This window comes from Corvus brachyrhynchos, unplaced genomic scaffold (assembly GCF_000691975.1).
Source record: "Corvus brachyrhynchos isolate BGI_N302 unplaced genomic scaffold, ASM69197v1 scaffold93, whole genome shotgun sequence".
Taxonomy (NCBI): Eukaryota; Metazoa; Chordata; class Aves; order Passeriformes; family Corvidae; genus Corvus; species Corvus brachyrhynchos.
In genome coordinates, this window is record NW_008237273.1 from 1,043,086 (window position 1) to 1,070,170 (window position 27,085).

At 38.5% G+C, this 27,085-nt stretch overlaps 1 protein-coding gene across 2 annotated transcripts in view; it reads right to left on the reverse strand.

The window, feature by feature from the left end:
* The window catches only part of SLC24A2 (solute carrier family 24 member 2), a 114,005-nt gene that overhangs the window by 47,089 nt on the left and 39,831 nt on the right, over positions 1-27,085 (reverse strand). Inside the window, exons 2-3 of one of the 2 annotated variants that reach the window (XM_008630854.2) lie at positions 10,641-10,679; positions 9,482-9,590 (exon numbers count right to left, since the gene is read on the reverse strand). In XM_008630854.2, the coding sequence (XP_008629076.1) occupies positions 9,482-9,590; positions 10,641-10,679 (148 nt within the window). The remainder of the gene's footprint in view (positions 1-9,481; positions 9,591-10,640; positions 10,680-27,085) is intronic. The other variant, XM_017730598.1, reaches the window with a different exon arrangement.

Here is a 27,085-nt window from a genome sequence, read left to right on the forward strand (position 1 = left end):
GGTTTATTGCAATTTTATCTTGGAGTGTGAATAGAAATATAACTAAAAATTTATACAATTATATCAGTAGAGTTCTGGGCAGCTTAAGATAATGATAACATCCAAAAGCTAAATCTACCTATTACTTTGCTCTTAGTGCAACATCGAAAATTAAGAGTGAAAATGCAGTGTTTTCAGTCCTTATCATCTAACAAATCTTCTTGTGGTGACAAAAGGAAATTTGTCAGGGTTTTAACTGTATGGGCTGAAGAGCAGATATTTTTAAGGGGATGATCAATGACATATGCAATGGAGCAGAAAGTAAATTAAATTACTATTGTATGTCAGGCCCAGATTTTGATATTTTTAGGTGATTTTATTTTTCTTAAATTAAAGCATGAAATTGTTTGTTCATGAGAGCTTTGTTTCCTCTTCACTCTTAAGATACCTTTGTGCCATCTGCCATCAAACTCTTGAAGAAGAGCCAAACATTATCTAGAATGTACTAACACCAAAGACAACCAATACAACAGAATTGACTCAGCCTGGATCAAACACAGTTCCTTTAAAGATGGTATTTACCTTCAAACAATTTTCAAATATTCATGGAAATAGGAATTCCAAGGTGTAGAAGTGAAAACCTCATCATGCTGATGATGTTGGGAGTTCAACCACTGATTCTTGCGGGATCAGGATTTCCTCGAGTGTCTGTTGGGCCAAGCACTGTAGAGTACTGGAAATCTGCAACTCCAATGAATAAATTTCAGCTGTTTTACTTTCCAGCATATCCTAAGAGAATAACAGAAGGACAGCATGCCCTCCTTTCACTAGCCAGTCATAAAATCCAACCAATCTGGAGGATGAAGTCATCTGTCATGTGCAAACTGCACTAAAGGAAATCTCCCATTTTCAGCTTCAATGGAAAGTCCCTCACAGCCACTACTATTCCCTGGCCTGTACAGATCTATAAATTGTTTACATTCTTTGTTGTTCATGTTTTTAACAAAGAAACTTCGAGTTGGGAAGAAACTTATAATGAAGCTAAAGCCATTATGCATGTAAATACATAGTCAGGACAGCTGTACCCTGCGCTGGGATCATGCTTGTGTTTAAATATTCATGTCTTCCTTGCATTCTCTGTAGGGAATCCCAAGAAGAATATGCTATCTGAAGAACAGGGCATCACTGGAAAATATTATGGAGAAGAGAAACAAGAATTCTGCCTGCAGTGAACAGCTTGAATAGGTTATAGTTAAAACAACAAAACACGGCATGCAGAAATAAATTGTTGTGAAAACTGACAACAAAACAACCACAAGGATTAGATTTCAGATTCAAAACTAAATTAAAAAGGCATCAGAAAACGTCTAGTATTTAAATTTTTCCAACCACAAAGATCAATACTGATTTTAAAGGGAAACCTATGCTTTAATTTTATGTAACTAGAAATCTCAAGGAACCTAATGCAACAACGAGTTGTGCCTTCTCTCTGAATTTTGGGAACCTCTGAAGATAAGCAGATCTGACACTTACTGCTACACAGCTGGAGAGCATCATAACAAAGAGCTACATTTTCCCATCGAACTGCCCATTCTGAGAGAAATCTGCAAGGCTTTCTTTGCCCACAAAGTTATGTGTAACAAAAACATAGCCAATTTTTAATGTCTGTGAGTAGGATAAAAGTTGCAAGCCCACTCACCCTATAGTCATGGAAGTGCAGCCTCTGTTCATCTAGAAAAAGCAAGACCAACATGCCCAAAGTATGACAAGAATGAATTGGTTCCTGTATGTAAGCTAAAATGATCCACTCAGTAAAATAATTCAGACTTCAAAAGTCTGTTTCTTTCATTGTCAACATATATTTTTAATTGACATATAAAAAAATCTGCTGAACTGAACCAAAACCTCATAATAGAATTCTCTTCACTAGCCCAAGACACTGTTTTTCTCTATGCCAAAATCAGAAATTTTTGTAGACAGCTAAGGTTCCACAGCTGTTACAGTGACATTCATATCTTCTGAGTGTTACATGGAAGTTTGTAAATACAACTGCTATCCATTCTTGGTTTTGATGTCCTAAGTAGTACTGGGGGAAACAGCTCTATAATTTCTCTCTCTCTCTCTCTCTCTCTCTCTTTCTGACAGATATTAAATGAGCTATCTAAAATACTGTCCCTGCCTATTTAAATAGGCCTGCTTTTAGCTGCATATAACCCATATAGGTTTCTACTCTATCTATACTGTTGCTGACTCTGGCAGTGTGGGGTGTTTGATGTCCAAGATACTTTTAATATACTCATCTCATCTACATTATCATGGAATCTCAGATATCTAAATTAGGAACACAATTTTGGTGGTCTCTACTGTAGTCGAAACATAGAGGAAGGTGAAAGAGGACCTTGCTGGAGAATGATGTGTCTCATTGCTTCACCTATCTCATTTGGCTGTTTGAAACCTCCCCCAGGAAAATGCTTTCTTCTTGCTAATGACTGTGCAGAGAGTCATGCCACTGAAAGCTAGAAAAGTGCCACTGCAGCAAAGGTGACCAACAGCACCCTTAGGGTGCTCCACTACAGAAAGCACTGCCACCAGGTCAAGGACATGATACTGTCCTTCCACCAGAGCTCATGAGACATATCTGGGTGCTGGGACTAGTCCTGGCCTCACCAGTACAGGACAGTTGTAGACATACCAGAACAAGTCCAGCACTGGGCCACAAAGATCATGAGGGCACTGGAGCATCTCTCATAAGAGGAGAGCCTGAGAGAGCTAGGACTGTTCAGCCTGGAGGAAAGAAGGTTCAGGGACATTTTATCCACGTGTATAAGCACCTGATGGGACAGAAAGAACAAAAGGGAGTAACACTTCCCTCAGAAGTGCCCACTGACAGGGGAAGAGCCAATGCACACAAACTCAAAACCAGAAAATTCCATCCAGACACAAAAAAAAGCACCTATTGGGATGATGGGCAAACACTGAAATGGGTCTCCCAAAAAGACTGTGGAGTCTCCATTTGTTCATGACTGGAAGCTGTCATAATCAACCTGCTAGAGTTGATCCTACTTGAGCAGGGGACTAGACTAGCTGGATTCTGTAATGCAAGAAGTCCCTTTCAATCTACATGAAGAAAACCACATCAATTTTGTGAAAGCTAGATGCATGAAGAGAGTATGAGTATCTGCCTGACTTGACACTACAGTTTGAAGGTTAGCCTAATTGTCCTTTTTATTTGTTTCCCATCATCATATCAGACTGAAATACCATGGGAAGGAGTTAAAGAGAAGACACTATACTATAATTAACAGCTACTAGTATGTATGCGAGCCTGGCAGGGAGGCCCCATCCTCTCTGGCAGGAATCCCTTGCAAACATTTCAGTCTTCAGCAGAGAGGAGAGCCAAAATGGTCTAAGCACTGTGCTCAGAGAACTGCTTTTTCTTGATGGGCCAGAAGAGGAACCAAGGACAAGCTGGGTAAGAACAAGGGTGCAAGAAGAAGGACGCTCAGCTTCTTTGCAAGCCTAGGAGAATGCCTAAAGGATGCTCAAGAATGATGACAGATTTAAAGCAGAGGTAGTTAATAACATACATAATTACTTTTATTAATTTTGTCTAATTTGCATATTTCTTCATGGTAAATAAAATACTTTTGTGCTTATATAGCTCTGAAAATATATTTCTTTCTTCTCTGGTGTGGTGCTAGGAAGTGCACTCAAGTTCTGCAGCACCACAGAATCAAAGAATTGTTAAGGTTGAAAAAGACTTCTGAGATCCACGCTCTGGAGTTGAGGAAAGTGGAAGTGCACAGGTTACTTCAGCAATGCAGGAGCTGAGCATTGCCCATGAGTTGGTGTAAGCTGAGCTGCCTGGCCTTACTTCTCTGAGGATATAGCAAATAAACAGCTTCAGGCAAACAAGGTTTCCAACGGCACCAATGGCAGTGAGCACAGACATGATGGTGCAGCTCGCCTAGGCCATGGGAAGAGTAAGAACATAAGTTTTTTTGCAAAATGAGACCAAATTTGGGAGCCTGCTGAGTGATGGTGCAGGCAAAGGTTATCGAACCTCTGTCAGCTGTCTTTGGGGTGAGCTGACAGTTTTCATGACATCTAAGAAAAGTACCCAAGTAGCAGCAGCAAATGAAGCGGAACAGTTTGAGGTGAATGGAAAAGTTGGAAAATTCTTAAGACCAGTACCTAGGAACACAACAGCATCTAGCAAGCAATTATAAATAATTCACTACTATGTCAAAAACCCTGAGGAACACATTCTTCTTTATTTTCCGGAGAAGTATGAATGCAGATTTCATTTCTTTTTGTCAGAACAGTGACATTACTGTATTTTTCCATGTTCAGTGAAGGAAGTGACAGAATTGTAAGCTCAGCTTTATGTAACAGAAGGTTACTTTTCTCACCAATAACATGCACCATATTTATATCTTAAAAAAAAGTACAGCATATAAGATAAACAATTCATTTTCTGCAGAAGTACATCCTGTAGTTTTCCATTTTGGAAATAGGACTCGAGATGGGAATAGGAGAAAATTGCGAAAGATACCTACTTCTCACTGGGGACTAGGCCATGACAGAGATTTATATCACACTCATTTTCATGCAGAGGATGGCATTTGCATATGAGTTATAGCCTTGTCACATAGGAGCAAGAAAGTCAGCAACCAGCTAAATCTTCACTTGTGGGAGATGTTTTGCTGGCTTGTGGCACCTTATCAGCAGGCAGAAAAGGGGTGCTATGATAATGAAAAGATCTCATTCTGCCTGTACCCTGATAAAGCTGTGCAAGAAAAACAAAGTAGCCTCAGATTGCACTGGTGCTCTAAATCCTCCCTTCACTGCTGGCATATTCCCTGTTCAACAGAGTACCTGTAGAAGCCTCCAGAGAGAAAACGCTCCCTCCACACTCCTGAAGGAATCACCTTTAGAGCAACCTACAGTTTATAGGGAGAAGGTAGGATTACTATTCATGGCAGACACTTTCATAAAAAATACTTACCATCTTATTCTTGTCCTGCTCCCACTGCACAACAGCAGCCATCTTGTGTCAAAAAATGTAAAGAGATCTTTGTAAAACCTACACTTTCATAACCCAGGAATATCCCTTTCAAAACTAGGACAAAGGTATCTGAGGTACAGGACTCAGAAGGAAACAGCTACAAATGATCAATGATTTTCATGATTTATGTTCAAGTTGCTTGGATTTTGGATTGGGGCCTGACCAACACAGCAGGTCAGATGATGCCATCCTTATTCATACCGGTAATGTTATGAACAGACCAGCTGACTACTCAGCTGGATTGCCAGACTAGCACTTAAGCAGAAGCAAATATGGCATAGGATTTCCTGGGGATTAATGACTGGCTGAGAGTTGATGATAGCCTGATGCACAGGCAGTCATTAATCTTAATCCTCAGGAAATGATCTGTATCAAGGTCATTATTTCTGTAGTAAGAAAAAGGCAAACAAAAACCTAGTATCATATAGATATTTATATTTTTAATGAATGATGAGCTTTCAGCTGTAATGTAAAGTTCACATCCCATTAACAAATATCCTACACATTCACCTCATAGAGTGGCTGAACTCTTATCTTCTTAGAAGCTTTATGCTGAGACAAAGATTTGAAGGGGAGAAGCCTTCATTGTCTAGACTGTTAAATCCACAGCACGACTGCACACTTGCCTGAGTGCAAAGCGCCAAATATCCAGCAGCTCCCACTGATCTCAGATATTACTCATCTGTCAGAGGTGGGCTGAACACCTTGCAAGCCTACTGGTTCTGGAGAGTTTGCAAGCTGGCTTTCATAAGCCAAGCACAAGCCATGAAAAACTACATTTGTGTGAAAAGGGAAAAGGAAAGACAGGTTCACAAGTGTGTAATAGTATATTGGGACTGCTCTGTTTATCTACATCTTGTGGAAAGTAAATCTTACTCTCTCATTTCATGTTACCCTACTTGCAATCAAGTGCATTTTTAAGATGCTTTCAATTGCTGTAGAGGTTGGTTCTGACTTCACAAATGAATTATTCAGAAGTAACTTTGATGCGCTGGTTTTCTATAAATACATTGAATGTTAATGCAGTAACAATGGTGTGTAGGTCAAGCTGATCTTCAATAGTCACACGGCCTGTTTATACACTCTACACTGCTTTTGCTACCATGAGGATGCAGATGGGACTTCTTCTCTGTCAGCCTTGCAAAACCCACACTCCAAATGACAGTGCAGTGTGTCTTCTGATGCCCCCATTTCCCTTGCAATTATTCAAGGGAATGTAACTGTGAAATTTTTTATTGACTTAAAGAGAAAGAAAAGCTGGATCTCCCAGCTGCAGTGCAAAAATTAAAAATGTAACTTCTAAAGGCAATATTTGATCTAGAAGCTCTCAAGAATCAAGCAGAGCTCCCAGACTTGATCCGTGCTTTTCCAGCCACTGAAAACACAGCACACTTGGCTGTGACAGCTGCAGTGTTGCTGGTGTCTGATTGGGAAGTGATTTGACTCATGGACCCAGCAGTCCAAAAAGACGGGAGGTACTGAGGAAGCCATCCTATCGGAGAAGGCTGAAAGAAGGTGAGTACAGGTGAGTGAGATCCAATATGAGAAAGGCAAAGAAGTAAATGCTAGAGAAACGCAGGAAAAGGAAATGTGAGGAGAAGGAGGTGGAAGATGTCAGGAGTATGCCCAAGTGCAGGAGGTGCCAGAGTTCCTGTGTACATGTTAGCTTTGACAGACACCTTTCAAATTTTTTCCTTTGAGAGTGGCACTTTTAAATGCTTTCATAAACTGTTTCTGCAAATCTAGCAAATTCAGCAAATGACGCAATGTTTTTGACCTAATGATCTAAGCCATCATCTGGCAGAAATAATGAGGAAATTTAAGCTGGCTAAAATAAGACTGAAAAATGCTCAGAACATCTTTCTGCTATTCCTTTGAGTCTGATCCACACTTGCATCAAAGGATTTGGATGAAACCCTTCAGCCTCACAGGTCATGCACCGGGTCCATGGTCATTCATTATATGAGTGCAAGAGAGCTAATTTTCTTTGCTTACACAAAACTCAAAACTGTTGAGGTTTTTTTGTAGAGGAAAGGGTGTGTAAAGTGGAGAGAGCCACATAGGCCAGAGAAGGCAACAGGTAATCCTTTACATCTTTACATCTCCCCAAATGATGGGTTTATAGAGCAAAGGACTGCATTTCTCAGACACTTCTAATAAATTCCTTTCTATTTGTAACAATTAAATGCTATCAGCTTAAAAAATTACTTAGCTAGCATGGCAAAAGTCTCTTAAAATAAAGATAATGCACCAATTTGGTTCTTCAATGTCATTATGAACATGTAGATCAAAACACAAAAACATGGTGAGAATTTGGTAGGTAAAATTCATACAGATCCAAATGGATAAATAAAACTGTATATAGTAGGTACCCACATCCATTTTCTCACGTGCTTTTTAAATGAATGAAAGATTGAAATATAATGACATCCAAATATATTAAATAGTATTACCTACCTCAACCAGCCACAGTATTTACATCAAACTAAAACATCTTTTCTTTCACAGAAGTTTACAGAACAAGCTGAATACAGAATAATGAATATGGACACTTAAAAGCTTAAAATCTCAGGAAACAACATGAGTGTTCAGTGAAGATATCCAATACTCCTCATGTTTGCCCTCCAAACTGCCTGCAGTGCAAAAGATCTTGAAAGCCAAGTCTGTGTACAAATGAAGTGGTGCCTCAGAAAAGGTTAATAATGTGTGACAGAAACATGGATGCATTTTTTTCAGATTTTTCCTACAGCCATAGGTCTATTTATAAAAAGCTAAAACCAGAGCTCCATGCACAAAAACAAATTACTGAATGAATTGCACTTTCATGCTCTCATGAACTAAAATTTGAATTCTGTAAAGTCAGCAAAAGCTTGAAATACTGGCTTCATTATATATAACAACGTAAATATCTGCATACACATAGGCTATTTTCCAGCAGTTTTTTGGCCATTTCTTCATGGAAGTTTTGCATTAAAACACAGTGTTTACTGTAAATGTATGTGATTCTTTTTCCCCTTTGCAAATTTTAACTCAGTCTGTTATTTTTAATGAAATGTCCAGATAATGAAATGGCTACTGTCTTGCACTTACTTGAAGGCCACAACATATTTATATTCCCATTTTTTAAAATACTGTTACTTCCAGGACAAATGTAAGACTTTGCAAAGGTAAAAATCTGTAAACAGTGAAGTATTATGTGCAAAGAAATCCTGAAGAAAATGTTACTGGATTACTTTAAATAATATTTATGCATTGCAAACATCTCTATCGATCCACATTGATGTCAATAATTTTACTGACATAATGAAAACCAGGATTGAGTTACTTGACAAACTTAATTATAATTAATACCTATTTTTCAGAAGCGTAGGGCTTTTATCTCTCCCAACATGAATTTCAGATTTTAAACCCCTGTTGCCCTTCACTGTCATGAAGGGGGAAGCCTCTGGATCACACTACACACTGCAAGCCTACTACAGCAGAAAAGTAGACAGGTCTGAACACTGAACAAGCTATGTATGGGAAACAAGTGAAATAAGCTTGAGCAGTGGAAAAATACCTGAGAGATGATCTTATTCTCAATTTCCACTAGGTTCAAATTGCACTCCAGTCAACAATTCTAGCTTTCTTGTAGTCTTCAATCTGTCATGTATGCTCATGTGAAGTGCTATATATAGCTTTTGGTCACTGAAGTTTGAAAGGTCTGTCAGTGATATTTTAGGTCTCTTTAGTCCTTCCCTATTCCTTCACAAGTGCTGTTTCTCAAGACATCTATTACTGCAGCAAGAGAAGTCCTACAGACACACAGACACCAAATAACACACGGCCCTGAATTTTTGTTGTTCTTCTACTAGAGTATGAGAGTCAGATCACCCCACAGTCACAAAGCCAAATCACACCACACTTGGATAAAGCAAGTGAACCATTTACATACATGTAACACAGAGGTATATTTGCTGCATTTTTATTAATGTCAGTGTTAAACCACCTGAAGTCAAATCAACAGAATCTCATTCTTTTCTACAGTCCACATGACAAATTATCCACCATTTTGACATTTTTAAAAAATATAATCAAAACCAGGGAGGAAAACAAACAAAAATCTTTATGAAAGTACAGGATGATAGAGTTTTTGTAACTTTTACATTGCTGCTGAAGCCAGAAGAGAGGAGAATCAGTAGTTATAATATGCATCGACCAAATGATCAGTTCTAGTTTCACTGCAATGAACACACTTCCTAAGTTGAAAGTCTTGGTGGGAGTATGTGTATCACTATAAAAGTGAAGAACTGTCTCAGAAAACCCAGACACATTCAGAGAAGACTGATGAAAGCAAGAAAACTGCAAAAAACAGTTTCAAGTGGAGAAAGGAAAAATAAAGATTTTGTTTGCTTTTGCATCAGGAAAGTAAAAAAACCAAATTAATAGGCATACCTTCAGCAAGTGGATCAAGTGTGTGAATCATGAGCTGGAAGATGCTGTTCCTCATTAGACTGTTGTGGAGAGATGCAGAGCTTCCTCCCCGCTGGAGACGTGGCTTGGTCTAGGGTAAAAAATATGGTGAGGAATTTAGGGGTTTTTGTCTTTTGTCTGGAAAGATGTCTGAAACAGTATGAATTAATCTCACATCTCACTGCACAATGAAACATTTTGAACCATCACCTACAGCAGACTATATTAAACTACAGACAGTATCCACCATTGCCATAAGCATAGACAATTTCTCTGGAGGGCACACATCATCAGAACAGCCATTAGTCTCCCAGGACTCAAGAGAAAAACAGGGAAAAAAGAATCCTTCTTTCTGAAAACTCATAAAGTGTTAAGAAAATTAAAACCTCATACTAGCATCAGGAAGAATTAATAATTTTGGTTTTTTGTAGAACCTTTTGTTTGAATCCCTGAAGTAAGTTATAATTTTTACTACTTTGGTACACTGTAAACATGCATATGATCAAAACTATGGAGAAAAAGCACAGAAAGTACTCTTTTTTAATGGCACTCATCAGAGTGAAACATGCTCCTCGCTTTGGTTCAATCCATTAAAGTCTCATGGCAAAAAGACATTGAGTGTGGTAAGGCAGTACAGACATCTACAGCAATGGATCTAGTGCACAAGCACCTTTTGCACACTTTTAATGAAATATAAAACATACTCTGAGGTTCTGTTCCCCATGCAATTGTCTAGTACAATAATCGATGCATTGTATATATCTCATAGAGTAAGACTGTTTTGTGGCTGTTTGTTTGTTTCAATAAAAAGGATAGTGAGAGCCAACAGACTACTGACTAGTAAGACCCTGAAATCCAATTAGAGGGAAAAAACCAACACTGAACAAAATAATACTTGGCTATAATACACGGATTAACCTTTGGTGTCAGACACATACAAAATGAGAAATTATTGAAACCAATAAAGAAAATCAGTTCACTGCTTTATCTTTGGAAAAAAATTATTTAAACTCTATTACGGTATAGGAGGAGAAAGAAATCCCAGCAATTTAGAAGAATGTTGATGCATGCCAAACCAAAGCAAGGCTTGCCTCACCACCCTCCTGAGAAACAAATGCTCAGATGAATAATTGCTGCCTACCGTCAACATTTGGTCATCCTTGTCTCCAGCATTAGGTGACTGCATGAATGGGAAAAAGAACAAAAAGAAGTGTCAGATGGAGCACACAGGGAATGGAAAGGCAGTAGAACATCACACGTCTGATCCTATGAATTCTGTTGTGATAGATTTTTGAACCACTCAAAGCATCCTACCGATCAAGTAAATCAGAGTAAATTCACAGTGCAGTGTGCAAGCGTCTTTTGCTCTTGTCAGTTTCTTGGACAGGAACTGTTGTCATTTCAGGGCCTGGCACAGCAGCTGGGCTGCAGATCACAATGTTCACTTCATGCAAATTACCCAGGGAGGCAAACTCCCTGTACATCAACCAGTTTGAGAGAATGAGGACAGAAGACTAAAGGCAACAAGAAACTCAGGATTGACCAACTGTTCCACAAAAAGCCTAAAAAGGAGTAACCTTGGTATTTTGCAGGAAGAGACTAGGCAAGGAAATGAAAAACCACGTTTCAGTTTAACCACTCCCTGCAAATTACAATTTAGCCCAAACTGGCAGCTCTGATTAAGGGCAAGCAGCATGGCACACACCACCCTGTCATGAAGGAAAATGAGACTCGGAATGGGTCTTAAACTATTTTCTCCATCTCAAGGACTCTTCCTTAGTGATATCTGATACACAGAAAACAAATTACATTACAACTGTTCCATGGATCAATCTCTCCATTCAGTGAAACCCATTTTTGGACACACATCAACAGTAATTTTTTGGACAAGCCTTTTGGGTTAATTAACCTTGAAGGTTAAGTGGAAGGCAATCAGCTATGACCAAACACTGATGACAGAGCAAATCCTTTATGTTCCGTAAAAAATACAAGAATAACCAGAACTAAACTCCTTGTCAAAAATGTACTGCTACAGTTGTGAATTTTGACTCAAAGTAAAGATAATCACACAACAAAAACATCTTTGTTCTGATAAAGGAACTACCTGTCACCTCTAAAATAAATCTGCCCTTGTGTGAGAAAACAATAGAAAAAAAAGTTCTATGCTCTATCAGGGAAAACTACCACAGATAGAACCTTTAAAGGAGTAAAAAGAAAAGGAAACAAAAAGAAAATACAAAATCTGTGTTCTAAAATGTCATTTAAAAAGTAGATGCATCTTAGAAAATGCTGGTCTGAAGTGTATGCATATACGGTTATATATTATAAATATTCATATGTCTTTCAGATACAAATCAGCAAATCCAAAATTTATGTATTAGTATTTCAAGGGACCTTCATGGAAAAAAAAATCCATCTCACAGCAAAATTTTCAGGAAAGAAAAAAGGACAAGCTGGGAAAAGCTTTTATTGTCTCAGGAAAAAGCAGTTTAGGATAGTTGAGTCCTAAGGATCAGCGGCTATAGTTACAGAAGTAAAGTCTGTGGTACTCGGATGAACGTGCAGACCTGGAACTTTAATGAAAGTTTAAAAAAAAATCACTATTTGGAACTTTGATTTTCTGAAGATAGGGAATCTATTTTTTATTTTTAATATTGAAAGATATGAGAACATATAATTGACGAAACTGAGTAAATTGTACTTTCTACCTGACAATGGTCTGAAGACTATCACCTTTCAAAATTTCATGTTGAAGGAGACACTTCTCATTTATTTGAAAGGGAATGGGATGAAGCTGAATGAATGTATAAAAACAACTAGTTGATAATTTGTACCATATAATTTAACTAGTACAAGATCTTGTACTAGTTAAATTATATGCTATAATTACATAAATAATAAAGAGAAAGAATAATGAAACACATTTTCCATATACATTAAGGAAACAAAAGTGAGAAATAATTCAATTATTTGCCAATACAAACTGGGGTATACACCATGAAATAGATTTTTTTAATCATTTTTTCCACACATGATTAGCCATGTAATTGTTTCTGAGTTTGACTTGCCAGTCTAGTTATTTTATAGCAGAAACATTCAGGACAATTTCAAAAACAGGAATGTAAACAATTGTTTGACATTTTGGTGATATTAAATACTTATAATTCCTGGATTATAACCTGGAGTAACAATAAAACCAGTTTAAAATAGTGTTTTAAACTACGGCAGTGGAAAATTCAGTTGTGTTGCTGTTTACAGTATTTGATGGCATTTTGTCCACACCAGGATGGAAAATTAAACTATTTTCCTATTGTTCACGGCGAGTTTTGCATTTTCATGGTCTTTGCTATTTAATTTTGGTATCATACACTGCATGGGAAAGTATCTTAAAGTATCATTTTCCCTTGCAGGAACATTTAGTATGTAGGCATTTTATGCAGTCTTTTAATTTGGGACAACACTTAAAACTGGTCCGTTTTGTGGTGTTTTTTGCAGTGGGAGCAAATACTTCATTTGTGGACACACTTAACAACGATTTTTTTAAAGAAAATACACGTTTTCTGTAAAGACAGGTTTGTTTTTACATCGTGGCAACTGTTGCATGTTAGTTCCCTCAGGATCAGAAAGAGATGAAGGTTCCATGTCTCATACAGTACATATATTTCCGAAGGCTTTACTAGTAAAAATTACCTTTTGTAATTTTATGCTATAATTTCTTTAAAACCATGAATTTATTATGATTCTGCAAAGTGAAAAAAACACATTCTAGCATACCTTCTTATTCAAAAGTATTTGGGGCACAATCCATTATAATGTTTTTATCAGAATTATAAAATGATTAATCATTAGACAGATCCCTAATTTTTTTTAGATAATTCAATGGGGTATTTGTTGGCTCCCCTGTACCACACGGCAGGCAATAAGAATTTGTTCATCCTCCTGCCATTATCGATGATCAGGTATTCAAGCTTGCTTCAGATGAGCTAAAAAGTCTTAAAACATTTTATTTCAGGAAGAATACATAAAAAATGCCTACTTGCTATGGAGAAATGGTCTCTGGTATCCTTTTCACACATCTCTTTTCCTCAATGCCCTAAGTCCATCAGTGATTGGACGGGACAACTTCTTTGCCTTGTTTGAGAACATACATTGTTGAAAAACAGGGTTCTGAGTAATTCATGCAAGAGGTGACAGCTCACTAAGTAACTGGTGAGTCTCCCAATGCTTTCCTTTGACATAAAGGCCATCATGACAGCCAAAGGAGGAGCAGAATCTATAAAAACCTCTAGGTATTTGACACAGAATATCCCTGTTGGGGGGATGCCTAGTAACAAAACTGTCTGCAGCTTGAGCAGCTGTTGCTCTAGTTGAAGTTTCCGTGTTAAAGGTTCAATAGCCAGAAACAGTGAACTGGACTGCCCATTCTCTTCTCCTAACATGAGAAAAGCGGAGTGTCGAACAAGAGCAGGTAAAAAGTAATGGGATTTCAACACCCTTTCTGCAGTGTGGGTTCACATCTCTTTTCTGCTTGATAAATATTTTCCAAATATAGTAAGGAAAAGCTGTTAAAAATCAATCAATCAATCAATCAGCTTTTATGGAAATAATGGCATTTCATGATGTTTGTTGGTGGGCAGTGTGGTGCTGAAAGCAATATGGTGTCTCCAATTATTGTATTATATGAGCCCAGACAGGAATTTGCATAATTGTCTCAAGATGCTTTCTAGTGCAGGACTTCTGCTTCTCCCTCTTATGCCTGTTTTAAAAAGTGGCATCTGGACACTACAACTTTACAGCTGGCAGTTGAGTCATCACCTGTCAGTCCTCAGACAAATTACAGATGGTAAGTTTTCTTGGAGCATTTTTTTAGGATTCTCTAATCTTCCACTTAAGGTCTGTAGGGTTTTTTGTTAGACTGAACTGCAGAAAAATGAGATAGATTTCAAAGGCAGCCACTGAAGTCAATCCAGTTAACCTAAGACAGTTCCGTTAATTTCTAAAAACCAGTATCCTAAGGAGGGCTAGCAATGCCCTTGGAATAGAACTGTTCTGCATTTGTTTGAAATTATATGGTAAGTCAGGTTAAGACTTAACTAAAATCCAAGCAACAAGTTCAGCTAGGCAGATTTCAGAAATAGGCCTAATGAGCTTAGTAAAGAAACCAAAAAACGAAGGTATTATTTTATCTTGTTCTCTTAATAGATACATCTTTGAATTTTACCGAATTAGAATCCTTTAGAGCTCCTTTCTGTGAATATTCCAAAACAAGCCAAACTTTTGCCTACTTGATGGTTGGAAAGATCAAATCCTAGTGGTCTCAATATACTTAAACTAAAATTCTAGTATCCATGGAAATAAAAAGTTGACCATCACCACCTGCAGAACCTGTGTCAGGTGCTGCAGTGGGGCCAGTACCACTTTATAACTGAAGGAAATGTACCTCACTACCCCACTCTCTAGATTATTTCTGTAGAAAGGCTGTAAGTAAGGGAACACTTCTGTATTTAAGCTATATTAAACTGATGGTACGGATTTCAACTTCTATATTACTGCTTAGATGTCAGTATCTGAATCCAGACTGTGAACTAACACTGTGTAACACCTTGGATCTTATTTAAAACAGAGGAAGAAAAAGCTTTAGTAAGCACACTTTAGAAAAATACACTAAAGTTCTCTTTCACTTTGCCTTCTTTCTTCTTTTCCCCTTTCTCTTTCTTAAAAGTAAAATAAAACAGGGAGTTTTACCTAATGAAGCAGATTTCTGTATTGCTGAAGAAAGTAAATATGATTCAAAACAACCACATCCAAAATGAAATTGAGGTTGTAAAATTGCTTTACTCATCAAAATGAAGAATTTATTAAATTAGAGGTTGAACATCCAAAGACATTAAGCTGGACCACCAAAATGGAATATCTGGCTCCATTTATAACTGCTTGTTTACAGGCACCTAGAGTGAAAGCTGTAGCTCTGGAAAAAGCAAAATGGCTTTGTTAATTCAGATCAGTTGTCTCTTTTATGCCAGTCTATTCATACAATTACCCAATGTGCATACACATAGTGAATCCTCATAAATGTTCAGAAGAGATGCATCCTAGCTGATTTGAGCAGTGACAAATAGATAGTGTAAGCCATCAGCTGCTAAATCACATGCTAAAGATAGGTCAACTTATTTAATTCCAGATATCTGTGCATCCCACTGTATGAAATAAGGCTCTTCTAGTCAGCCTGTATAACCAGCTATATGGTATTTAGTTATTCAACATGTGTAAGGAAGAGTCTGCCCTATGTCTCTTACCTTCTCTGAACTTGCTTAAAGTCAGGTATCTTTGGCTTAGGGTGGCAATGTAATAGCTCAAGCTTAAAGACTTCAGGAGTTTTTAATCACCTTAGTGTCAAAAGTAATTATGCGGTTTTAAGTTGTCCCTCTAATCCTCATTTCAAGACTTACCAATGAAGTCACCTCTTGCTATTTTTTGAGTCATATAATTTAGCACCATAGCTCTGTATGTCTATGTAACTTTCAGGAGGGCAAAAGAATACTTAAAAAAATATATATAAAAATAAAAAATTGAAACCTAGATAGTTAGTAGTTGTAATATATACATGCACAAAACAGGTGTTCACAAGTGACAGTTTAAGTACTTCACTAAGGATTTATGTGGCTAACTTTAAAATACGTGGATTTAAGGTCTTTTATATGCTGCTACTTCATCAACGTTACATGAGAAAGCATTAGTAAGTGTTCCAAGTATAAGTTCTTGAAACTTAAGAAATTCTGGAAGTAAAATACCCACGAAACAAGAAGCAAATTGTAAGGAGGGGACTAGGAAGGCTTTAATCTGAACTGCAGCTACACCATAGAGACTGCTGACAGGAGACACTTGCTCTTCAATTCTTACAACTCAATCAAACATGAGTGACTTAGCAAGAAGCCGGCAAAAAAAGTATTTCCTGGTACATCTGCTTGCCTAAATACACAAAGGATCTGCTACAGATTATGGAGGTTTCAGAGTTTGCCTTAGAAGAGGTCGCCATAATTCCCAGAGGGGAAGACGTTTCACAGATCTCAACTCCAGCTGTTGCTATGCTGATTTGCAGCTCCTGAATAAATTTCACTGCAGTCAGTTGGCTGTATACTGCAGAGGATTCATCACAAGGGCAAAAAGGCTGCAGTTTCACTGCCTTCCCACCTCCAGCACCCTGGAGATCCTGAAGGACAGCTCCAGTTGCAGAGAAGAAATGAGCCTTCACAGCCCATAGGGTGGAAATGCTGATTCAGCACATCCTCAGCTGCCCCCGTCATCTCCCTGTTCCACCAAGATCTGTTCACTTCTCTCAGCTTATTTCATGGCTGCCTTTCCCCTCCAGGTGACTTCTTTGTTACTCTGCTGACTTTACTGCCAGCTGGTAGGAAGGCCTGATCTAGCTCTCAGGATAGACACTGCCAGAAGAATATAAACAAATACGTGAGGGGCATATAAAATAATGAATGATACTGAGAAAGCTAGCTGAGTATTGCTTAAAGACGATGTCTCCCCCAGTCAGAATAGAATGTAGAACACTGATCAAAGGGAAAGCCTTGACTATCCTGTGGGACTACCTTTTCCATGAAACAGTAGTAACATTTAAAACGGTCTCACTCACATACTAAAAAAAAAAAAAAAAAAAAAAGTGAGTGGGGCTAAAGGAAAGCATCACCAATACAGTAGTATGAGGTACAAATGTTTCAAATAATGTTTCAAAACATAAAATTGTCATCCCTGGGAGCATGCTGGCTGCTATGGGCTGCAGTACCACAGGTATCAGTTTCACACCAGTGTAAAAGGCAAAATCTAGCAGTCACCTTCTGTTCCTCCACTTCCTCATTTGTAAACTGGGAGCAGAGACACTGTTTGTAAAGAACTTTGTTCTTATGAAGAGGGCTGCTTTCTTCAGGGGCAAGTTACTGGGTATGACTGCCCTCTCTTTAGCAATTCACTGTGCTCTTTTGGGTTTCGCATCTCCTAGTGAGCACAACATAGAGGCACATTTCAATAAGCTACAAAGCAAATCTTGAGACCAGCATCTCCAATAGCTATAGGTAAAGGATCAAAATGTACCTCTTACAATGTTTTGTTAGCTAACAAACATCTAAGACTTTTAAAATTTTTGGACTATTTATATCTGTAACAAGTCTGAACCTATGGGTTTACAAAATTTTATGAGAATTCATGTAATCAAAGCACACAGAACACTTGTGCTTTTTACATCCCATAGGATGTTAGACTGATTCTTCAACATTGTAAGAAGAAAACAAATTAAAATATGATGGTTTAATTTTTTTGTTCACCCACTAACTGGATTACATGTTCTCAGTTTTACAATGTGAAACTAGAAATCATGTCCAAGACAAAGTACTATTTAAAGAAAATATCTTAATTTTGCCTATTTGACCCAACAGTATTTCAGGCTCACTGTTCTTCTAACTGACATTGAATACCATCTGCCTCTATACTCATCCTTCAGATAACCCTTTTCAGTTTTTCCATCGGTGCCTCTTAGGTCCTTCCTATAAAATGAAACATGGAAATGCCATCTAAGGGTCTGTCTTATACCTGGTGCAGGGGTAAGAAATGGTAGGGAGACAATCTTTTATGAACAAATAGAGAAGAAATTTTACAGCAGAACCTGCAGATAAGAAACCAGCACTGTACCGTGAGTGTGCCTGAATGGAGCTGTGGACAGAAAAGCAAGTCAGATTTCCAAATTTCATCTACAACCATAAAATAAAATAGTTTTTTTCAAATTAGGAGGAGAAAAAGAGGATGACATTTGCTTCTGTCTTTCTCTGATCACTCCTGCCTTTTAACTATTTTTCTACAATGTTCTGCTTGGTACTAAGATGAAAGGGATCTAAGATTTGTGGCTCTGAAAGCAAGAGCATCCCTGTGTGCTGGGATTCTGGAGACCACCAGATGTGTTCTGGACAATCTGCAGTATGCACGTGCCAGATTACTTTTAACTCCTTTGGAGACAAGAGATCAGAAAGATCTCTTCTGATCTCTTCTCTTCTGTCAAGAGGCAGAAAGACCAAAATGACACTGTTCTTCCTAAATGCAGGGTTATAACATTAAAACCTTAAATCAGACCTCCCCCATTTTCCCTCTCAGTGTCTGGATCATTAGAGCAATTGTGTCCTTCATGGCATAGACAAGGATAGACAGACAATCTCTGCGCTCACCTTTCTTCATCAGTCTGCTATTTCACATTGCCTTTCATACTGCCAATTTGTCCCTACAACTATGACCCAGATGCCTGCAGGGAAACCACTGTCCATGAAGAAGCAGTGGCTCTTGCTGCTCTTCCCTGCAAAGTCTGGTCCTCCCAGAACAGCTTCCTAATTACTATTTAAGCTAAACATACAGCTCCAATGGTAATTCCCCTTGTGATCAAAAAGAGTAAGGGATTGGGGAAAGCAGATGTGCTGGAGTGAGGGAGGACATACCTGGATGTCATAGGAAACCATATCTACAGGAAAGCAAGAGAGAGTTCATGGTGAAGTAGTGAGGGTGGCAGCCTAAGCAGCTACGGGTCCTACCTCAGGCTCTCATCTGTGTTTCACCTATTTTTCCCATTTACAGCCTATGACAAAAGCATTTCTTCACCTGTAAGCTGCCAGGTGAGCTTCACTGCAAAACATGAAATTTCTCTGAGACTTTTGCTGAGAAATGTTATTATAGACACCAGCCAAAATCACAATCTGCAAGGTCCTTCAATTAGCAAGAGAAGAGAAACTCACAGTAACTCCATCCATCTTTTATCTAATTCCATTCCACTACAATTAAAATTAAAGTCTGATATCTCTAAGCACTGCAGAAGTCACAAGCACAAGACCATGCCATTAGCCCAGCTGTAAGCATCCTTTTAGCCAAAAATTCACAGTCTGCGTCTGCCATAAAATCACAGAATCACAGAATATGCTGAGTTGGAAGGCACCTACAAGGATCATCAAGCCCAGCTCTTGTCCCTGAACAGCACCATCCCCAAGAGCCACACCGTGTGCCCGAGAGCAGCATCCAAACGCTTCTTGAACTCTGTCAGGCTGGTGCTGTGACCACAGCCCTGGGGAGCCTGTTCACCTGTCCAACCACCCTCTGGGTGAAGAAACTTTTCTGCGTATCCAACCTAAACGTCCCCTGACACACCTTCAGGCCATTCTCTTGGATCCTGTTACTGGTCACCACAGAGAAGAGATCAGTGCCTGCCCCTCTGCTTCCTCTTGAGAGAAAATTATAGACAGTTATGAGGTCTTTTCCTCTCATGATTTTTCCCCCAGAACCTGTTGTTATGATCCAGTTTTAAGGTTCTTAGAAATGCCTCTGCCCGAATTAAGGAGCAAATGAGACCACATGCCAGTGACAATAATATGGGTTTCATTGTATAGTAAAAGTGAGAGAAAGAGAAAAGGAGAAAGAAAGAAATAGAAAATAGGCGGGGGGATGAAGAGTGACAGAGACAGAATAAAAAGAATATCACCCCTCTGTGGGTCCCACTGGTGCCTCGATGATCCTCTCCAGCAGGTCTTCTTGGTGGTGAAGGTCCCCCCAAAAAGCTTAGAATCCAATGGGTTTATATGCCCTCGAGCCAGGTAGCAATGTCCGGCCATGTCCCCCTGGGGTGGGGGTCAGTGTCTCACAGCAGACTCTGGGTCTGTTGGATCACGTGCAGCCCTGTGGGGCCAAGCCTCTCACGGGAATGTCCCGTGGATGTGCCCTGTGGGGTTGGGGGTTCCACAGCTGGGCCGGTTTGTGTAGTTGGAGGATGGGTGTTTAGTGCCTCTCACCAGAGGCTGCACCATGCACCCAAAACCTCCTCCTCCCCCCTTGGTTGGGGGACAGTCTGTGTAAACCTGGCTTCTGTGAGCTGCGCTCTCCCTCCACCCCAAACTCAGCCCGGGATGATTGAACAATGGGCTTCCCTTTATCTAATCAGCAGTTTGACTTTCAGTTCAAAGTCCCACTCTTCACAGAAGCTTCTTTGGTTGTAGCTTCTTTATAATGAGCAAAACTTTATATTAATGTTTGAGGCATGAACTATTTTCAGTCTCTGACATCTGTGCTTCTTTCATTGTATCTTAGACTTTCCTGCTGCCTTTATTTTCCTACTATCTCATTGGCAGGCACATCACACAATACCCACTGGAATCTGGTCCACCAAGAACACTTCTGTTTCAGGGACTGGCACACCTCTGTATCTGAGAGGGATGCTCCCACTGTTTCAGCTATCTGCTTTCAGTAAGAAGTATGGTCATAACTATCTGCACTTACCAACAAGAAGGCTTTCAGTTCTTTCAATACTACCCAGCCCAAACAGTCTTTCTTCAGTGTAAAAGGTAGACAAAATGGAAGAATTGGGGAGAATTTTTAACAAAAACTACATCCTTGCATTGAGTGAAGTTATCCAAGACAGAGGGGATTTGAAACTAAGAGCTGAACTTGCACAGCAAAGCTGGGCCCTCTTAATGAAATACACTGGGTATGAATTCCATTATGACACGTAAAAATATTTTCATAGCCTTAGTATATGCATTTGCTGATCATTTAATAGTCAAACTCCAGTTCCTGTGGCTACATTCCAGGTTAGCATGTTTTTGGCTTTAACATCTCAAAATAAATCTTTCCAGGTAGTACACATACTGCTGTATCTTCAAGAATTTGGTTGCTCCAGGAGGAAACAATCTAGTTCCCTAAGATAACATTTTAATACAATTAACTGAGTCATAAAAAGAAAACTTTCACTTAAGATAGAACAGAAATCACAATATGTTTTGCAGTCTTAATCTGTCAGAAGTAATCCATAAATTGGAAAATTCCCATTGCTATGACTCTACATGTTTCTAGTTCAACGTGATTTTGCAATCATTCTGCAAGCATGTAAAAACTTCAGTAAACAATGCATGCATGATTCTTTTCAAAATATTCACCTGAAATTTGGATAACTGCAGTTTGTTTCAAGTTAAACTGTCAGCAAACATGGTTCTTTCATGTGGGAGTTTGTGAGTGTCCAATCAGGACTTTATGAATTTAAGCTACTTTTTATTATGTGGGGTTCTATACATGGTCTTTTACATCAACCAGCTGTTGTGCTTGTAATGCTGATGAAAAGAGTCAAAGAAATAAATGTATTTGAATCTTGTAGAGTCATCTTTCCATTTGTGAAACAGTGTGTGGACAGAATGAGGACAAACACAGATTAGAACTCCTGAAGTCTGTCCGCCTCCTGTTTGCTTTACTGGCAATTTTACAGTCAGCATCTCTGTGTATGCACATTTTTAATATGCTTCATAAATAGATTTCTGCAGTTGTTCTGTGGATGTCAATGGTGATATATGAAGTGTGCTTATTATATTAAAATATTTTTTAATCTTTTGGTTCAAAACCTTGCTTATTGAAAGGGACAGAATCATTAGAACTGTCACTGTTCAATTCCTGCCAACAGTGTTTTGTGTGTAAACTGAACTTTCCTACATACAACCACAGAAATCACCTCTCAAACCAATCATGTTTTTCAATATTCTAGTTAAATCTAAATTAGCAAAACCTTTGCATCCTGGTTCACAGAGATTTAGCAATTACATGACAAAAATTAAGAAGAACAGGTAAAATCATAATCTTAATAAAAAAATAACAAGTACAGGGGACACTGGCATATGTCCAACAGATTAAAACAACAACAACAAAAAACTGGCTCAAAGTCTGATTTCACACCACTTTGAATTAATTTCATGGGATTAGCATAAAACTAAATTAACTGAGAGCAGGATCTGGTTGTGCATGCAGGAAAAGAGGTGATATTTATTCCACAGCATGCTGAAAGAAGGTGTCCAACTCATGATGTAGATATAAAGCAAAAATACAGTGAAAATAAAAAAACACATTTTGCAATGCAAATGATGGTTTTATTATGGTCATAATAAAGTTTATCCCTAGGATGGGCTCCTATTTCACACCTTTTCCCAGATCTTTCCTGACAAGGGCTTTTGAACTCATACAGTCAGGCTCTCGCTCCGCCCTGCAGATTGTTGGGATTTTGTCAGCTCAGCTTGGAGCCTCTCCCAAGAGACAGCCAGATGCAAAAATTTTGAGACTTTGGTGTAGTTTAAAGTCACAGGTGTCTGACACACAACACTGAGAGCTGAGAAAACTGGGGGCTCAAGATCCAGTTACTTACCCTGACAAGCTAGATCAAACTGCACTGATGATCTGGAGAGTTCAACTGTTCCAAAAAGACCATTGCCTCAATATTTCTGCAAACAGCATTTAAGTGACTTCATATCCTACCTATGCTAGTCAGCTCTCACAGCAACAGCTGTTTAAAAAAACAATACGCTATTAAAATTCCTTCCCTAATGCTATAGCAAATTATGGTGAGTTGTGCCACTGCTTCTCCCAGATAAAGGAATGCCTGGCCACTGCCAACAGCAGCATCCAGGGCAGCTTCACACACCACCAAGCAGTCACGCTGTGGCTCAGCCACGTGCCACACCACTCTCTGCTTTCACTCCTGACCTCCACTGCAGTCAGAGTCACAGGCAAGTAAGGACAACATTATAAACGACTCTCTGAGCTCATTAATGGATGGCAAAGCAGGAACTATAACAGGATTCCAACCCTTTCGTGTCTCATTTCTAGCTGATGGCTTGTTCAGGTTGGGTATAAAGAAGAGCTGCTCCCGTCTGCTGGATTAGTAGTGCCATCTGTGAAAAAGGACTGGGGAATCGACTTGGGTGATTGCAGATTTTGTGGTACTAACAGAATCTATCACAGCATTTCCAATCCCTAGCAATCTTTTGGGCACAGCTAGAGAATGACAAAATACAGATTTGCACGGGAATGGACTGGTCATTTCAACAAAGACTTTGGACCTAAAAGCCAACATAGAATCGACATTTTTGTACACTCTTTGGAAGAACTGCTCTCCAGATTCTTATCAGTTCTGTGAAGCTACATATATTAATTCCACTGATGGAAATAAATTGGCTAACACTACTATACCAGCTTCATTTGCAATTGTATTAATACAGAAAAGCTCATTCTTCGGTTTACGCCACAGAAAAAGGCATGGTATCTTGGATGAAAACAAGGCAAGAGATGGAAAACTAAAATAGACAAAAATGCTGCCAAAACACAGAAAGTACCAATTTTTGTGAGCCTGAAGAAACTATGCTACCCACAGGTGCTTTTCTCTTACCTACCTTCTTATTAAATAAAAGATCAAATGACTGCCTATATTTTCTGTCTATAAAGTGTTTCTTTTCTGCCCTAGAAGCAGTCACAGACCCGGGGCAGGCTGAATTCTAACCACTGATTTTTTGGGGGGAAGGCACTGATTTATGCAATTTATCTCTCAGAAACACAGAGATCTTTCAGAGAAATGTAGACCTGTTGACTAAATCTGTCCAACCATGACTTCCCAAAGAAGACTAATCCTGAGATCTGTGATCGCATCTTTTCCTATGAAAACCACAGTGATCTTGGAAACATTTGTGGCACAAGATAATTATGCCTTCCAGAACCATGAAAGAACACCCAATAAAGGGGCCTTCATATGAAGGTACTTTGAAAACCTAGTAAGAAACACAGTGCATATCTTGTAGCTAAAGACAATTAAGTGTATCAGAACACCAACAGAATTAGAAGTAGAAATGCTCCAAACAAACAAAACCTAATCACTTTCATGACAAGTTCTGCAAAAAAGATGTTACACACAGAGTTGTAAAAATCTGATGCGGCAATGTGGATTCTACTTACATAAAATGTATTAAGAAAGAAGTTTTTTTTCACTGGCATCACCCAGCTATGAATTTTCTATAATCATACCCTGCTTGCTATTTAATTGAAATACAGAGATTTAAAGCCTTTGCAGAAAGTCTTTTATTATCATTTTTCACGTAGTTCTTCCAACAGGTAATTGGAGAACTAATTTGTTTAATTACTTCAGGCATTTTGTCTCTCAGAATGTGTAGCCCTGTACAGAAAGGAGAACTAGAATAATTTCTGCACTTTGTTTTTGCCACCTAAGACCTCACAGTTTATTGTGATGTCTGCATGCCTGACTTTTGCAGAAAAAAATACATTAGATTTTCTTAATTAATTTGTTTCCTTCTTTCATTAGTTGAAGAGAAATCTTGCACTGTGATCTAAATTTTATGAACTGCTTTTTCCTAGTGAAAAAAAAGTATTTAATCTTCTAGGTAATTTATCTCCTCTAAATATGCCTTATTTATTGCTTACTCAAAGTTATGCTCAGTGTCTAATACCTACAAATTCTTCTGGTTTTAGAAACCATGAAGATGAATCTCAGTTTCATTTATAAAATGCTATTTTTGCTGCTTTATCCTTGTGAGGACAACCTTGTAAATGTAGATTGGCATAAGCCACTTACAAGGATTAAACAAGTTAAAGCAAGCAAGTTTCATTTCTGCATTAAAGGGCTGAACATGGTGGTGTGGCACTATGCAAGAGCTAGTCTAGTATACACTGAGAAGCAAACCCTCTTTTTATACATTATATCCCATACTTTTGTATTTATCTCCCCCAAGGTATGAGCAAAACTTTTCAGCCATGACTGCACCAAGACCAAGGGTTCCTGAAAAGGTTATGGGTTCATAGCTTCTTTTTCTTAGCTTCTTAGGTTTTTCTAAGGGAAACTTCAGCTTCCAGTAGTAGGGGACTCACTCTTGCACATGAACAAAAAAATTAACTCTTCCTATGCCTTTTTAAAGTACTTTAAAGATAATTACAATTTTAGGGTCTTAAACAGAAATAATCCCAGTCCACATGCTTAATGAAAAAGGTTTCAGAATGTCCTGCAGAAAAAGGTTTGATTCAGGATTCTTAGTCTGGTTCTGTTCTGGTCTTCAGTCTGATACTCTCAGAAGAAGGACCACTTCATTGTGTTATTTTTTTTCCCTCAGCACTTTCTGAATCAATCTTATTTCTTTCTTTCTTTTTTCTTTTTCATTATTAAGTTTCATAGCACTAATGTATTCACTGTCTTGTCTTGCATTTTTCTGTAAAACTGCCAGCTTTTCTGCTAGGTCTGTCACTGATCTTAGGACTAAAAGTTACATATGACCTTTGCTGTGGCCAGAAATATCTGACAGAACTTTAAATACCTGGGTGGGAAATGCCATGCAGTGCAAATCTCATTTCTTCACAACAGATCGACAGAACTACTCTGCTGGCAGTGAATTTGTCTGCTGAATTTGTTTTGAGTAAGTGTCATGGAGAGATGCAATTATGACCCCTGTCGGTTCACTCTAAAATGTACACATTTATGCTACTTGACTCAGAAAGTCTTGCAGCAGTGCTTGGTCATTCTCTCCTCCCTGAACTATACCACTGAATGCGAGAAACATCTAGAAAAAAACCTATAAAAATATCAAACAGTTGTCACTGTTAAACAAAAAAAGCAGCCTGTCAACTGGAGAGCCCTGAACACTGAAGAATCATCAAGTTTCATAACTAGTTTTCATAACTAACGCTTCATTACACCTTTTCAAGTAACTCCACTCCAAGATGTTTTAAGGCTATTGCTGTAGTAGCTCTAGCCAGAAATGTAGTCACATGGCTAAACTCCCATCAGCATCAATTTTGAACCAAGGATGACAATATAAAGGGACTTAATTAACTTCAAGGTCAAGGAGACTTGGTCTACTATAAAAAAATCAACATCATAAAGCAAAACAAAAAGCAAGGCTAGAATACACAAATGGATGGTCACCCAGCAGTTTAGGGGATAACAGCAGTGTAACTTTATCCCTGGAAAAACCATGGCAAACTAGGGTAGATGTACTGTAGAGTAGATTTGTGAGGAGATAGGTTTCTGAATTAAAATGCAGTTGAACAGACTTTGTAGCCTGACACTCCTGCTCTGCGTGATGAGTCCTCTTCCTCATCAGTGCCACCCAAACCCACAGTTTTTAAATAAATACAGTTTTGATTAATATCTTCTACATAAATCCATTTGCTTTTTGGTTAGCATGAGCGCAAATGGAGCAAAAACCCTTAGGAAGGGACTGAGTGGAGTGGAACAAGGTAGTTTTAGAGGCTAACTGGCTCCCCTTGGGAATTTCTTGCACTTCCTGTCTTCTACAATATTTTTGTAAGCACAGAACAGTGGTATTGCAGACCCTTAAAGATCAGGCAGCACACCAAGGAGCTCATACAAGTAAGAGTTTTTGGGACTGAGCTCATCATTTCTAATAGCAAATACATTAGGATTTTATAAGCTCAAAAAGGCTTGTGAGACTAATAATCCATAAAGCCTATTAAGCTATTAAGGTAACCAAATAAAGCATCTGCATTTTGATCTGTCTCCAGTCTAAGTGCTCAGCGTGATGCCTCCTTAGTGATATAATGAAGGCTGAAGAAATCATTCTCTATGACAATTTTCTGTGTTTCAGCTTCTGTTAGAAAAGAAACTTCTCCTGCTCTTACAACATATAGTGTCATGCTTTAAATATTCAAAAATGTCTTCTCTGTTAAAAGAATTTTTCATTCATTAAGACAAAGGATAAAATACACTGGTTCCTTTAGTCTATT